We start from the raw sequence: 16,397 nt of genomic DNA, 5'->3' as shown, positions 1-16,397 counted from the left end.
TTTCGGTACGTTAATTTTGTACCTTCTGGCTTTGCTGAACTTATGTATCAGTTCTAGTAGACTTTTGGTGGATTCTGTCGGGTTTTCCATGTAGAGTATCATGTTATCTGTGAAAAGCGGAAGTTTGACTTCATCTTTGCCCATTCTGATGCCTTTTATTTCATTTTGTTTGATTGCTGATGTTAGGACTTCCAACCCTACGTTAAACAACACTGGTGAGAGTGGACATCCCTGTCGTGTTCTTGATCTCAGGGGGAAAGCTCTATTTTTTCCCATGAGGATGATATTAGCTGTGGGCTTTTCATAAATGGCTTTTATGATATTTATGTAAGATTCTTCTATCCTGACTTTCTCGAAGGTTTTTATTAAGAAAAGAAGCTGTATTTTGTCAAATGCTGTTTCTGCATATTGACAAGATCATATGGTTCTTATCTTTTCCTTTGTTAATGTGATGTATCACATTGATTTGTGAATATTGAACCAGGCTTGCAACCCAGGAGTGAATCCCACTTGATCATGGTGAATAAATCTTTTTATATGCTGTTGACTTTGATTTGCTAATATTTTGTTTAGAATTTTTGCACTCATATTCATCAGGGATATCGGCCTAAAGTTCTTTCTCTTTCTTTTCTTTTTTTTTTCCCCTGGGGCTCTGTATGCTTTGGTAATCAGTGTGATGCTGGCTTCATAGAATGAGTCCAGAAGTTTTTCTTCTCTATTTTGTGGAACACCTTGAGAAGAATAGGTATTGACTGTTTTATTTTTTATTGACTGTTTTAAATGTCTGGTAGAATTCACCAGGGAAGCCATCTGGCCCAGGACTCTTATTTGTTGAAAGATTTTTGATAACAGATTCAATTTCTTTACTAGCTATGGCTCTGTTCAAATTTTCTATTTCTTCCCGTTTGAGTTTCGGTAGTGTGTGGGCGTTTAGGAATTTGTCCATTTCTTCTAGTTTGTCCAGTTTGTTGGCATACAATTTTTCATAGTATTCCCTGGTAATAGCTTGAATTTCTGAGGGATTGGTTGTAACAAATCCCGTTTCATTTGTGATTTTATCTTTTTGGGTCCTCTCTCTTTTCTGTTTGAGAAGCCTGGCTAGAGGTTTATCAATCTTATTGATTTTTTTCAAAACACTAACTCTTGGTTTCATTGATCTGTTCTACTGTTGTCTTGGATTTTATATGTTTAATTCTGCCCTGATATTTATTACTTCTCTTCTCCTGCTAGGTTTGGGGTGTTTTTGCTGTTCTGCTTCTAGTTACTTTAGGTGTGTTGTATGATTTTGTATTTGGGATTTTTCTTGTTTCTTGAGATAGCCCTGGATTGCCATGTATTTCCTTTTTGGACTGCCTTTGCTGCATCAAAAGGGTTTGGTTTGTTGCATTTTCATTTTTATTTGTATCCATATGTTTTTTAATTTCTTCTCTAATTGCCTGCCTGAACCATTCGTTCTTTAGTGGGTGTTCTTTAAACTCCATGCTTTTGGAGGTTTACCAGACTTTTTCCTGTGGTTGATTTCAAGCTTCATAGGATTGTGATCTAAAAGTGTACATGGTATGATCTCAATTATTTTATATTTATTGAGGGCTGCTTTGTGACCCAGTATGTGATCTATCTTGGAGAATGTCCCATGTGTACTCAAGAAGAAAGTAAATTCCACTGCTTTGGGATGTAGAGTTCTAAATCTACCTGTGAAGTCTATCTAGTCCAAAGTGTCATTCAGGGCCATTGTTTCTTTAGTGATTCTCTGTCTAGTTGATCTATCCATTGCTGTATGTAGAGTATACATGAGAGATATAGCATGAGAGATAGTTCCCCATCCCCTCACCTTCAGTCTGAAGATGTTCTCAGGTCTAAAATGAGTCTCTTGTAGACCGCAAATAGATGGGTATTGGTTTTTTGTCAATTCTGACACCCTATGTCTTTTGATTGAAGTATTTAGTCCATCCACATTGAGTGTTATTATTGAAAGATATGGGTTTAGAGTCATTGTTTTATATGTCGGTTTCATGTTTATAGTGATGTCTCTGGTACTTTGTGGTCCTTGCAACATTTCCCTCATAGAGTCCCCCTTAGGATCTCTTGTAGGGCTGGTTTTGTGGTGATGAATTCCTTCAGTTTTTCTTTGTTTGGGAATAATACATTTATCTCTCCTTCTCTTCTCAGTGACAGGCTTGCTGGATAAAGGATTCTTGACTGCATATTTTTCCTGTTCATCACATTAAAGATTTCCTGCCATTCCTTTCTGGCCTGCCAGGTTTCAGTAGATAGGTCTGCTACTACCTTTATCTGCCTACTTTTGTATGTTAAGGCCCGTTTATCTTTAGATGCTTTCGGAATTCTCTCTTTGTCTTTGTATTTTGCCAGTTTCACTATGATATGTCATGCAGAAGATTGATTCAAGTTATGTCTGAGGGGAGTTCTCAGTGCCTCTTGGATTTCAATGTCTGTTTCCTTCCCCAGATTGGGGAATTTCTCATCTATGATTTGTTGAAGTACACTTTTAGCCTCTCTCTCTTTCTCTCTCTCTCTCTCCTCTCTCCTCTTCTGGAATGCCTATGATACGGATATTATTCCATTTGATTGCATCACTTAGTACTCGAATTCTCCTTTTGTGCTGTTGGATCAATTTATCTCTTTTTCTAGGCTTCCTCTTTTTTCATAATTTATCTTCTAATTCACCTATTCCCATCTCTTCCTCTGCAATCTGTGCTGTGGCCACATCCATTTTATTTTGCACCTCATTCATAACATTTTTTAACTCGTTATGACTAGTTGTAAGATCCTTGATCTCTGCTGCAATGGAGTCTCTGTTTCTTCTATTCCTTTTTCAAGCCCAGTGATTAATTTTCTGACGATTATTCTAAATTCTTGTTCAGTTATGTTGCTTATATGTGTTTTGATCAATTCTTTAGCTGTCACTTCTTCCTGGAGGAATCCTTCTTTTGAGGATAGTTCTTTCATTTTGTCATGTTGGCTGATCTTCTGTCTCTTGTAAGTTTTAAAAGCTTGTTATGTGCTCTGCACCTGCAAGTACTGCTATATTAAAGGGGACTCATACATTGTCTAGGGTCTGGCTGTTCAGGAGGTGTTTTTTTGGAGAGTGTTACGTCCTCTCTGGTGTTGTGACTTTGGTTATTTTATTTCCCTACTCGTAGTGATGTTTTGGACTCTCCACCATGTGTACTCTGGTTTGTTCCTTCAAGTAGCCATGGAAAGGAAAACAGACAGACAAACAGGAATCGAAAACACACAAATGTAAAAATAAAACAAGCAAATAGACAAAAACAAAAAGACAGTCTAAAAGCATAAAACCAGAAACACCAGCTACAAGTATAGAGCAGGGTGGAGGCAGTGCTGATGGAAGAACATATACAAAGAGAGAAGTGACAGGGGCGGGGAGGAAGAGAAAATGAATATTGACCGGGCAGAGAGACTGAAGGTTTAACCCAGAGAGAGAGAAAGGAGATTAAGGAAGGAGGTGAGGAAAAACAAACAAAGATAATGTTACCCAGAGAAACTATATGGCCTGAATTATTCCAGAGAGAGAGAAAGGAAGGTAAAGGAGGTGTAGAACATGCATCAAGAGAATGGATTAAATATGTCTGCTTAAGCAAACTAATAACCAGAATAACCAGCCTAGAGGAGGGAAGAGATAAGAAGGAGAAAAGGGAGAATATATCTAAATAACAAGGATTGACCTAGAGTTAATCTAGGCAGTGCCGCAGTGCTTGTTCCACAGTCTATCCAGCTCAAGTAGATAAGCGGCTCCCCAGCGTGGGGGATAGGGAGCATGGTTTTGTGTAGGAGGGTCCCGCCTCTACTGCAGGCTCTGTGACCGATACCTGAGGCCCTGCCTTAGTGGTTTTGGGGAGAAAAATGGCCACCCCCTCCAGTGCCTTCTTCATGAACCTGGTGTCCCAAATCACTCCTTTGGACCCATCCTCACTGTGCTGTGGGCACAGACTAGGTGGGCTGTCTCTCTCTGCAGTCTCCTATGTCTCACGCTTAGCTGAGTTTAAACTCCCATTCATTTTTAAACAATTTTTAAATGTTTTTTATTTATTTCTGAGAGAGAGAGAGAGAGAGAGACAGAGAGATAGAAAGACAGAGAGACAGACAGCGTTAGCAGGGGAAGGTCAGAGAGAGGGAGATACAGAATCTGAAGTGGGCTCCAGGATCAGAGCTAGCTGTCAGCACAGAGCCCGATGCGGGGAATCAAACCCACAAACCTTGAGATTATGACCTGAGCTGAAGTCGGATGCTTAACCTACTGAGCCACCCAGGCGCCCCTTAAACTCCCATTCTGTGCGCATTAATGATGCCGACCGAAATGTAATCCTGCGAGCTGCAGCACTTCAGGGCATGGGACCGGTTCCTCCTATTGCCGACTGTGCCTCTGAGGTACACCTGAACCTGGAGGGAACTCTCCTCTTCCCCCAGACACAGGAACAGGGCAGCTGGCCCCGGTCTGAATGAAGCCCTGTAGTTAGAGATGGGATGATAGGATCCCTCTCTGTCCTGGTCTGAGGTTTTTCTCTTGTCCAGATACAGTCTACATTTCCCCCAGCTGCTCTTTCTCTTCCCTTTGTCTTTTCCCTCTGTGGCCCTCCCATTTTATCTCCCCCAGTTTGTAATCATGCACTTATGAGGCTGTCCAGTTTTCCCGTTTTCTTCCTAGTAGACTCCGTCTCCTTTTCTCCCAGACTCTTGGGGTTCAGAGTCCTTGGGCTCCAGCACTTGTTTGTTTGAGAGCCATAGGAAGTACGGAGCCCCCTACTTCTCTGCCATGTTGGCTCCCTCCTCTATGATGTTAGGCAGTTTAAAGGGGAGTTGGGAACTATATTGTAGCTGTCTAGAGAAAATGAAGCCAATTTTTAAAGTTCATTATATTAAAAGTGTGTAGGGTCTGAAATGATATGGAACATTCCATAGTCACTAAAAAGATTACTTTATGCTGTTTTCTTAACAGGAACAAGACCATTTTGTTTTACTTTAACTTATTCAGATGTACCAGTCCCTCCGTGGTGGTAAACCTACAGTGCCCTACCACACAGGTAAGGCAAAAAAAACAAATGCCTTGCAATTTCGAACATCCTTGGGTAAAAGATTTCAGAAATTCCATTTGAATTCTCTCTGTGTGTGTGTGTGTGTGTGTGTGTGTGTGTGTGTGGTTACTGATGAATTTATGGAAGGTGGGAAGACCTAAGCGTGACCTCGTGTTTGTTCATATAGAATCAAAACGAAGTAGGATTGATCAGTGTAGCATCACTAAGGAACCTCTTTGATTTTATTCAATCACCTACCCCCAGAAGTGGTATATTCCTCAAGGCCAGTATTAGGAAGAGCAAAGCTAGCTACCATAACTAACAAACTCACCTTTTTCAGTGACCTAACACAGTTAAGTTTATTGTTGACCATATAACAGTATAAGGCTAATGTTTATGGTCAGTGGGCAACTCCTCTCCATTCTCCTTTCATCTGGTGGCTCTGCCTTAAGTCCTTCTCATCAAACGCATCCACCTGCCAAAAGGAAATAGATGAATAAAGCATCTCTGCTCTTAAAAGCCTTGGGTTAGAAGTGTCACTCATTGAACTTCTACTCCTACACCATACATATTAGTTTTATATGTTCACACCTGTATGCAAGAAAGAAGGACTAAAAGAATGCAGCTGTGGGATGAGGCACCGACTTCAGTGGGCATTTAGTTGTGTCTTCCATAGTCTGTCTATCTGTTCTCCAGAATACTCTTCTTCTCTTCAAGGGAGACCACCCAGTGTCCCATGTAGTAGTGTCTTTAACCCAAAGTCCAGGATGTATGGGTGATACACTGTCTCTCTATCAGGTCTTTCCATTAAATGAACACTGGGGAATGGACCTAGGACAATTAGAATACAAACTCCCATTCAGAAAGGGAGGGGTGATAAATGCACAATGGTCTGTGGTGCATGGCACTGGAGAACAGTCCTTTATTTGACCTGGATCGTATTCTCCATTTCATCCTATAGGTCCTTTACGCAACAAACTGGGGGGCGGGGGGTATTTCCTATCTGCTAACCTCAGACCATATCACTACTGAGCATTGGAAATATTCTGGGGGGCATAGAGCTTTAAAGCTCCCTTCCTGTTGCGTAAGTTCAGCACCTCAAAGTTTAACAGTCAAAGGCCTTTTCAGGGTCATGAATTCTGTAGCAACACAACTGTCTCAAAAATGTAATAGGCTTCTAACTTACTGCTGCTGCTTTGTTCCAAGTGCCAGTAAACCACTCCCAAAGATCTTCCCTGATCTACTTAGTAAACCTGTTTGTTTGCTTCCTTCCTCATCTCTCTCTCTCTCTTTCTCTCTTTCTCTCTGACTTTTGATCTCTTATTTCCTGCTAAGACTAAAGCCAACTTGAGATATTGACATCTTATTTCTGTGACTACTTCTACCACAAGACATTGTTTTCTACCATAGCTACCCACTTCCAAGGCCAAATCTTTGACCTTGTTAGTACCAGTTCTTGCCACCCTTTGTAATCTGTTTCAGACATCCTACTGTCTGACCATCTCAATTCCTGTAACATTCCAACTCCAGTCATTCTAACTCAGGACCTACAAACCCCTAATGCTTACCTCTTCACAGTGTTCCTCAGTTCCCTCATGTTTTCATTTCTTTGTTTGTCTGACTTAGATTTCATGGTCCCTCTTTAAATTCACTCCCTTATAAAAACACTCAATTTCTTTGCTCCCCTCCCACATCACTGTTCTTCCCTGGCAGAACTTCATCCCTAGCAATATGTGTCTCTCTCTCTATTCGATGCCTGAACTCAGCTGTGAATTATTGGAGAAAATACACATAACTATCCTTTAGATTCAGAACCACTAACCTCAGTGGCCCCTCAGTGCTGTCTCACAACCATACTACAGACCTCTTATCTGTTTTCTAGTCTTCTAGGAAACATTTCCATACCTTCTCTTACCTCAAACCCCTAAGAACTCCTTCCCTATCTCTTTGTCAACCTCTAACTTTGCTTCCTATTTCATTGAAAAAGTACAGACATTCAGAAGACAAGTTTTAAAAGCTCCTGCAGTAACATCCTCTTGCCTGTCAGCTGTCATTTATGTTCGTATATTCATTCCGCTCTTGTCTTCTTGTGTATGAGCTGCCTGCCCTCCTAAGGTCAGCTCATCCATTTGTACACTTTATCTCACCCTCTTTCACATACTCAAGCACATCATTGCAGAAATTTTGTAGATATTTTTATTGCCATTTTTCCTTTTCTACTAAATCATCCCCATCAATACACAAACATGCTGTTATTTCTTCTATCTCAAAAAATTTTCTCCTTGATCTCACATTGCCCTTCCAGGTACTGCTCCATATCTCTGTACCTCTTTTTTTACAAGTCTTCAAAAGAATAGTCTATATTCATTGTGTCTAAATCTCTCTTTTCATTCTCATTCAGGCTTTTACTCCTAATTTCCTCCAAATGATAACATTGACATCCATATTATTAAACTAATGGCTAATTCTCTTTCCACATGCGTTTGATTGAACGGCATTGTTTACCTAAGCCCTCCTCCTTAAAACATTTTCCTGACTTAGCTTCCGGGGCACATTATTCTTCTGTGTTTCCTCCCAACTCTCTGGCTATCCCTTATTAGTCCCCTTTGCTAGTTTTTCTTCATCTTTCCAACATCTTATAAACACTGGAGTTTCCTCCTATCACCAAGCTTGGCCATTTTGAAAATCTACATTTACTCCTTTGGTGATGTCACTCACCAAGTCTTTGTTTTTTAACATCATCTGCATGCTGCCCTCCCCAATTTACATGTCTGGGAGAGTCTGCTCTCTGAACTCTCGATCCAGATATGCAACCGCCTATGCAATGTTGCTACATGTATAGTTAATCGATATCTCAAATTTAATACGTCCAAAACTCAATTCCTAATATCTGACTTCATCCTTCAAATTATTCTCCAATCCTAGCAGTCATCTCTGTTTCAGTTAAGGGCAACTCCAAATACCATGGAATCATCCTTGATTTCCTTTTTTTCTTCTTATACTCATGTGTGGACAGTTAGCTAATTCTTCTGGTTTCCATTCAAAATATACCCTGGACCAAACTATTTTTACCATTTCTTCCTTTTTTCAAAGAACATTATCTCTTTTTTAGATTAGTGCTATGACCTTCTGATTGGTCTCTCTGCCTTTATCCTTGTCCCACTTTCAACCCCGTACAGTGTCTTTTTTACCCAGCAGCCAAAGTGATCCTATTAAATTTGTCACATTTATGACTCTCCTCTGTTCATCCTTGTCCCCATAACTTCTCAAGTTACTAAGATTAAAAGCAAAGTCTTAACAATGGCCTTAAAGGACCCTTCACTGTCTGCCCAACTCTCTAACTCCATGTGCTGTACTCTCCCTCTGCTCACTACACCCGGGTCATACTAGCTATCTGTTGTCTGTGAAAAAACTTAAATATGGAATGCTCCTGCCTCAGAGCCTTAGACATTGCTGTCCTCCCTGCTTAGAGTACTCTTTTTCCAAATGACTATGGCTTGATCACTAGTCTTCAAGACTTTCCTCACCTGTTACCTTTTTAGCAAGGCCTTCCTTGACTACCCATTAATTTTATGTTTGTTTATTTATTTTGAGGAAGATAAAGCATTCATGGGGGAGAGGCATAGAGAGGGAGAGAGAATCCCAAGCAGGTACTATGCTATCAGTACAGAGCCTGAAATGGGACTTGATCTCATGAACCAGGAGATCATGACCTCAGCCGGAATCAAAAATCCAAGAATCAGATGTTTAACCAGCTAAACCACCTAGGCACCCCCTTGAGTATCCATTTAAAATTGGAATCCCATTCAGCTGCCTTTCATCCTCTAGCCTCCTTTCTGGCCTTATTTTTCTCCATAGCACTTATTACCATCTTATAACAAACAATTTTACTTGTTATCCATCTTCCTCCTACTAGAAGATAAAGAGCTTAAGGGCAAGGATTTTTATGTTTTGTTCACTACTGTGTCGCCAGTGCCTAGAACATGCTCAGATTATGTTATCAATAAGTGTCTGTTGAAAGAATAAATGAATGAATTAGTTAATATCTTCCTATTCCCAGTCTAGGAAATTTTCTACTATATTATACAAATCCATCATTTCCATGAGGAAACATACAAATTATTCTCTACATTATGCTTTTTATGTACTCATGTACATGTTACTTATATTTAAGTACACTACAAATTATTAACTGGATCATGCTTTTTTTCATAGCAGTGCAGTGCTTTAACCGTCAGTATAACTCTCTTCTACTCACCAAATTCTGATTTGCATTAGAATGTTAAACCTCTATGAATTGAAGATCTAAAAATAATGATGAAGAACTACACTTAAAATGCCTCTTTGTGATTTCACAAAGAATCAGAATTGATTCAGGATATATTTTGGCTGCCAATAATGGAGACTTGTTTTTAGTCTGCCAGGCATTAGTATATCTACTGATCCAAGCCTTATTTTTATGCATTATGTTTTTTGTTAACTGCCAGCATGGTCCAGACATGTTTTGCAAGCATTTAAAGGACAGACTGTGATCAATTAGGATACCCAACCTCAATGTGACCTTCATTTTTAGCTAATTATATGTTGATTGCTACTAATCAGCACCCTATTTGAAGTGGAAAAAATTGGTCTGAGAGATGAGGAGAGTAAAAAGCAGTAACTATATTGTTTTTTTTTTTTAAAGGCTCATTTGTGTCTGGAATGAAATTTGATATGAATCTCTTTAACAAACTACATTTTGCCATTTTAATTATTTTCTTGTATATGTTGCATACACAGCATTTTTAACATGAAATATATATTATATGTGTATGTGTTTAGAAATACAGAAATCATCATGGTCCCAACTCAGTAGTTCCTATTGTCATTTCAGGCCTATGCAAGCATTAGTACTTTCAGTATTCATTTTATAAATCCATTTAAAAGTTACCCAATAGGGGAACTAGGGAAGTTATTTTTCAAAGTCCTATAATTGTCAAAGGTTAAATGTCTGTAAAGTATCTCCCAATTTGTTAACAGTTTGTTTAGATTAGCTCCAATCAGAATGAAATTTTGACATTTGCATTAATAATAACCTTAAGCCTTCTAAAAAAATGAGTATGTTGGATGCTTTGAATGTCCCTAAACAGTTCTTCACCTTTTGTAGAAAGATACCTGTGAAACTTCAGTATTTCCTCTAGAACTGTGTGAGTGTGAGTGTGAAAGAGTGCGAGCCTATGTATGTATGAGAAACTGGCTAAATACATACAGAGGCATGAATGCAGGGACACGTTGTTTGCCTTGTCAGAACTTTTAGAAGAAGTTAGACAGCTGCTACTACAAAACAATATTAACTGTGGATTTGAGGTATCCATTTAGTTATTCACCTCCTACCTTAGCTGTGGGGCCGACACCAATTACTTTTGTATACAGAAGAAACATGACCCAGGTGATAGGAAAGAGGTGTCAGCTCAGTAGCAGTGGATTGAACTAGAATCTGGCCGGTGAGGTTACCAAAGCACAACAGGGAGATGGAGCAAGTCAGAGGTAAGAATGCTTTCATAAGGAGCAACTGAAGATAGAGGAGAGAATGAGGTCTGCAACATTCATGGCTTAATAGATAGTTGTTTTTTGTTTTTTGTGGGTTTGTTTTAATTACAAATAAAAACAAAGCCAATAGAGTACATCTTCTTGGATTCTGCTTTCTCTCTGTGGAGTTTCTAATTGGATTTTAGTCACTCTACATTGTCTCTGTGGACTACTAGCACAATGATCTGGTTTGGCATTAATGGCCCCCTAAGTAAGTTCATTAATGTAAAATAATTGCATTGGTGACCTCCCTGTCCACATTTGACAGAGTGTTGGAAAAGACTATGATAATGATTGACTGCCACGAATAGCCCTAATTTTGTTAGTTTCTTACAGTAATAAATCCCCAGTTATATTTTGAGAACGGCTATTGATAATTCATTGTTATTAGTGGTATAAGTTATCAATATCTGGAGTATTTTTAATCACCATTTTATCCATATGTAGGAAAGGAAGCAAGATTCTAACCCTAAAAAATGCATAAACTACACAGGCAAAATTAATCTTGCATTTTATACTTTTATCTACTAACTCAGAGACTAATAAGAAAATATTTATTCAAAGTCCATCACTGTCTTGTGGTAGTGGTGACAGGAATCTACACATGATAAAATTGCATAGAACTGTGTGTGTGCGCGCGTGCGCACACAAACACACACACACACAACGAGTGAGTGTAAAACTGGTGAAATCTAAAGAAGGTTAGTGGATGTAACAATATCAGTTTCCTGGTTGTGATGTTGTTCTGTAATTGTGCAAGTTGCTACCACTGGGTGAAAGTTACATGGAATATATTATTTCTCATAGCTGCAAGTAGATCTACAATTATCTCAAAATCAGAAGTTAAAAACAATTCCATCATTGTACAACATCTGATTGAGTTAACACAGATCATTATTAAAGGGCAATGAGTAGACAGTGATAAATAGTACATGACATTTTATTTTTTACATAAATTAGAAAATTGTTTTAAGTTCCTAAGTTTCTTTATAGTGGTTAATAACTTAGAAATCTAAATTTATAGATACTTCCTTGGTTTGCTCTACTCCATTCAGTTCCCACCACTGTGTTCCTTTTCTTCATAGATCTGTGTCTCCAAGTGCCCAGAAAAATTTTTAACCTACATGGAATTACAATTTAGGTACAAAACAAACAAAAACTATTGGACGTACTACAGCCAGTTCTGCAAGTCCTCTTTTATTAAGCCTGCAAAGGTATGTGTGTCTAAGCTTAAAGCTAAAGAAGAATTTAACTTTTGTTTCTACCTCAAGTGTAACATGAGCATCTATAATGGACAAGCTCCCAAATCTTCTAGGAAATAATTACATACTATTCCATTAAAACACAAACGCACATGTACATACAAACATACATACCCCATTTATAGCATATCATTTTGTAGACTTTGGGCGTTATGTAAGACTTGTAAGTCTGGTTAGCTTTATTCTCTGAAACCAACAAATTCTCTACTTGAATGAAGTTTTTGCTGTGAAGATCTAGGAGTTAATTTCATTCCATCTTATTAACATCAACATTTCATTAATGTGGTGATGAAGATCTGTGGCTACTTAGTAAAAAGTTGAGTTTTACTTTCAAATCCAATTTGATAATTATTCATTTAAAAAAAATCCTTAAACCCTATCTAGTCTTGAGACTTATAAGGAATTCTAAAGCCTCATTATGTTAAATAGTATTAATGGTTTCTTAATGAGAGAAGATTGTTTTTCCAGAAAAATATAATTGAAGACTTAGAGACTCAGAATGTGACTAAGACTTAGTCACATGCCTTCAAAGATGCCTTCATTTCAGCAGGTTTCATCTTATCATTGATTTGAATTACATATAGGAAATTTAAGAGTGTTTGTCTAAAAAGTATGTGTGTGTGGTAATCCTAAAATCCCTCCTATTAGGAGAGTAATTTGGAATAAAGAGGTAATTATGAAGTTAAATTAAAAAAAAATTTTTTTTAATGTTTTATTTATTTCTAGGAGAGAGAGAGAGAGAGAGACCGCGTGAGCAGGGGAGGGTCAGAGAGAGAGGGAGTCACAGACTGAAACAGGCTCCAGGCTCTGAGCTGGCAGTCAGCACAGAGCCCGACGCGGGGCCGGAACCCACGAACCGCGAGATCATGACCTAAGCGAAAGTCGGACGCTTAACCGACTAAGCCACCCAGGCGCCCCTATGAAGTTAAATTTTTAAAGGACACAGTTTTTATATTGAAAACAGTAAAAGTTGTCATTACATAGCCTTTGAAATGTTAACATCCTCTCTCTTCCATTTTAGACTCTCACACAAGTTTTACTGGATGATGATTGTCCAACAGCGATTTTTCCAAGTAAACCATGTAAGTAGTTTTTACTTACCTTTGAATTCCTAATCTACCAAATAGTTATTTAATTCAGTTACCTTATTTCACTATTGAGAAAACTGAAGCCAAGAATAGTTGTACTGCTGGCTCTGTGTCCCAGAGTTAGGAAAAAGCCAAAGCTAAAGCCCATTATCACTCCAGCCAGGGATATTTCCATTGGAGCTCTATTAGTTTTGGGTTTTGCTATGCCAACATGCACAATGAAAGATTGAATACTGATTTTAAAAAACCTAATCAGATTGAATATTTGGTGTTCTGTGAGCACACGTAACACAAGAGGACATGATCTTGCACACTCATGCCCGAATTCAGCCTAAGAGTTTGTTCAGAAGTTGCCTCTGGAGTGAAAGTGGAACATATGCTTGTCACATAATTTGAAATTTAAGATGTTTATGTATCTCTTAAATGAATCAATATTTTATATTTTAAGATTTGTTTATTTAAAGTTTATATAAAATTTATCTAATTTTTTAAAAAAATGAAATAATCACTAAGTTTCCTTTCTTACAAATATAATCCTAGTTACAAAGAAAAATCTTTTTACATAAAGATGTCCAGCACAATGTTGTTCATAAAAAAGCAAAAAGAAGAAAAAGAAAGGGAGGGGGAAGAAAAAGAACACCAATAACCAAGAGCAAGAATGTACTTAAATAAATTATGATGTAGTCATTAAATGAATTATTTCAGAATGATTAAATATAAGGACTATACATATGCTATAATGTTAAATAAAATGCTATATGCATTATGACAAGTGTGTATAGTTAAACAAACAAAAAACTATTCAAAGAAAAAGATTGCAAAGAAATATGCCAAAATAGTAACTGTTTGGACCAGGTGGCAAAACTATGGGCATTCATCTCTTCTTTCTTCTTTTTTCTATTAAAGTAGAAAGATCTCCTTTTCTATTGGAGTAGAAAGTCAGGTACCATTGAAGTAGCTACCACCAAACCCAATGTCTTACATGCCCCCATCCTTTTCCTTTGGGCCATTGCAGACCCGGAAGTAAGGTTTTGCAAGCAACTACATTTTGCCAGAAAGCCCTGAGAAACAAGTGTCAGTAGCCAAGAGCAATGTTACAAAAAGGTAAAAATGAATCATTAGTCATTCAATATATAATAGATACAAAAGTATAAGACATCCCTGCCCTTACAAGTACAGATTGGTTAAATCACACAATATAAAATATACACTGGGACTACAAAAATGAATAAGGCATAGGCCTTCACAGTATAATAAAGGAGACATTATGGTAAACATTGTAATCAACTTGTATTCCCCCAATAGGTGACTAAGTATAGTACTTAACAGAGTAGTATGCAGCTAATAAAATTTACTCCTGAAAGGGTTTATAAAAGAAAATAAATAATATTAAAGAAACAAGAAAAAGCACTGAATTTATTTTATGGGTATGACTCTAAAAAAGTTTCTTGTAGAAGAAAAACAGGAAGGAAATATATCTAAAATGTTTAATAGAGTTCATTATGGGTGGTAGGACTATGTCTTGTTTTTTTTTATCTTCGTATTTTCTCTACTTTCCAAATATAAAATGAGCATGTTTAGTGATTGAAACTAACTGATTGGATGAAATTGCCCAGAAAAAAGGTTAGGGGACTTTGTAGGTAGAAACAGTCATCTTTAAGGAGAGGAAGGGGAAAGAAAACACAGAAAGGCTAAAGGGTGGACAGGAGAGAATCTGGGAATGTAAGCCACAGGAAGAGCATTTCAAAAGCAGGAGTTGCCTACCATGTCAAAGACTCAGAAAACTTAACAGCAGTTATTTCCTGAGCTCCACTATGTACCACTGTGCTAGGTAATAGGTTCAAGTAGGATGAAGACAAAAAGATAATGTGGAGGTTTGGGCACTTAAGAGATCACTAGGAGGATAGTTTCCTTGTCATCATGGGGGCAGGATGTGATTGTACTGAGAAGGAATAGAAGTAGCTGGTGGAGACTAGGTCAAATTTGCCAGGGAAGAAGCGGAGGATACTGAAGGAATCGGCCATGTTTTAAGTACTACAGAAGATGGATATGGGTAGACAAGAGATCATTTTAAGCTAGAAATATCAGGAAAGACTTTGTAAAGACCTATTTTCTTCTTTCCCTATATCAACTGCTTTAATATTTTCAAGTTGAAACTGCCTGCAAACCCATGCAAATCTGTGATGTTTCTTGTATGAAAAAAATATAAAAATGATCCATTTCTGATTTCTCTTCCCTCTTCATTGAAATTTGGGGTTTTGAGGGGCAACTGGGTGGCTCAGTTGGTTAAGGGACTGACTTTGGCTCAGGTCATGATCTCATGGCTGGTGAGTTCAAGCCCCACATCGGGCTCTGTGCTGACAGTTCAGAGCCTGGAGCCTGCTTTGGATTCTCTCTCTCTCTCTCCCTCTCTCTCTCTCTCTCTCTCTCTGCCCCTCCCCTGCTCATACTTCATCTCTCTGTCTCTCAAAAATAAATAAAACACTTAGAAATGAATATAAAATTGGGGTTCAGAAAGATTTTTAGGAATACAGATTTGTAAAGAGGCAAGGATTCTATTTAACCAAAGTAAGTCCCTAGGGATTGAACAGTGAGGTAACTCTTCTCAGAAATTATGATAGTCCATGCTTTGTGTGGGGGCCATTTTGATAGCTTTAGAATTTCTATTTCCAGCTCCTCCAGACACCATGTAAATGAGAAAGCTGGAAGAGACACAGGTCATTAAGACCTTACAAATAAAATTCAGTTGTCTTAGTATCCTAAAGTTTGAGCTGGTTCTTCTTATTTCTCAAGGAACTGTTCACTAATCTCCAGTTTTCAAAGTTTCACTCAAGGAATATCTAAGAGTTTTTTAATAAGAAAAAGTAAATTTAGTCATCCAAGTAAGTGTAGCTTTTTTATTAAGATGCTTTTACCATGTTTAATATGTTATCAGTCTTACTCTTAAAACCGGTGTTGTGCATCTTTATTGGCTGCTTGATGAATGTACCAGGTGTAAAATAACAAGTTTAGAGTATAGCTTCTGATTATGATAAAATTTGCTATCTACATCAGCCTTAGAACCATCAAAAAACCTTCCTGATCATCAAGTAATGGGCAGTTATCTATGTTGAGCAATTTATGCGTTGTCGAGCAAATATTTGATTGTAAAAGAAAGCTTAAGAAAAGGAGAACATCATATAGAAAAAAGTGGAAAAGTGATTCCTTTTATTAATTATTAAAAATAATTTTATTTTTTTTATAGTTCTCCAGAGATGTTTCCCTGACTTCTCTACAAAAAATGGCACTCTGACAGTAGGAAATAAGACCATATTTGAAGATGGAAGTGGAATGACAAGAAATGCTGTAGAACTCAGGGCAGCTGCAAAGTAGGTTTGTTTAGATTCCTATTTTCAGTTTGGATGCTCTTTGATTCACTTATTGTGCAT

At 37.8% G+C, this 16,397-nt stretch overlaps 1 protein-coding gene across 4 annotated transcripts in view; it reads left to right on the top strand.

Moving 5' to 3' along the window:
• Positions 1-16,397, top strand: part of SLC44A5 (solute carrier family 44 member 5) — a 405,392-nt gene that overhangs the window by 340,041 nt on the left and 48,954 nt on the right. For all 4 annotated transcript variants that reach the window (XM_077778996.1, XM_077778997.1, XM_077778999.1 and 1 more), the window contains exons 8-11: positions 4,976-5,060; positions 11,705-11,833; positions 12,903-12,963; positions 16,214-16,337. In XM_077778996.1, the coding sequence (XP_077635122.1) occupies positions 4,976-5,060; positions 11,705-11,833; positions 12,903-12,963; positions 16,214-16,337 (399 nt within the window). The remainder of the gene's footprint in view (positions 1-4,975; positions 5,061-11,704; positions 11,834-12,902; positions 12,964-16,213; positions 16,338-16,397) is intronic.

This window comes from Crocuta crocuta, unplaced genomic scaffold (assembly GCF_008692635.1).
Source record: "Crocuta crocuta isolate KB4526 unplaced genomic scaffold, BGI_CrCroc_1.0 scaffold58, whole genome shotgun sequence".
Lineage (NCBI taxonomy): Eukaryota > Metazoa > Chordata > Mammalia > Carnivora > Hyaenidae > Crocuta > Crocuta crocuta.
Note: the sequence above shows the minus strand (reverse complement) of the source record. Positions and strands in the feature narration are given on the sequence as shown.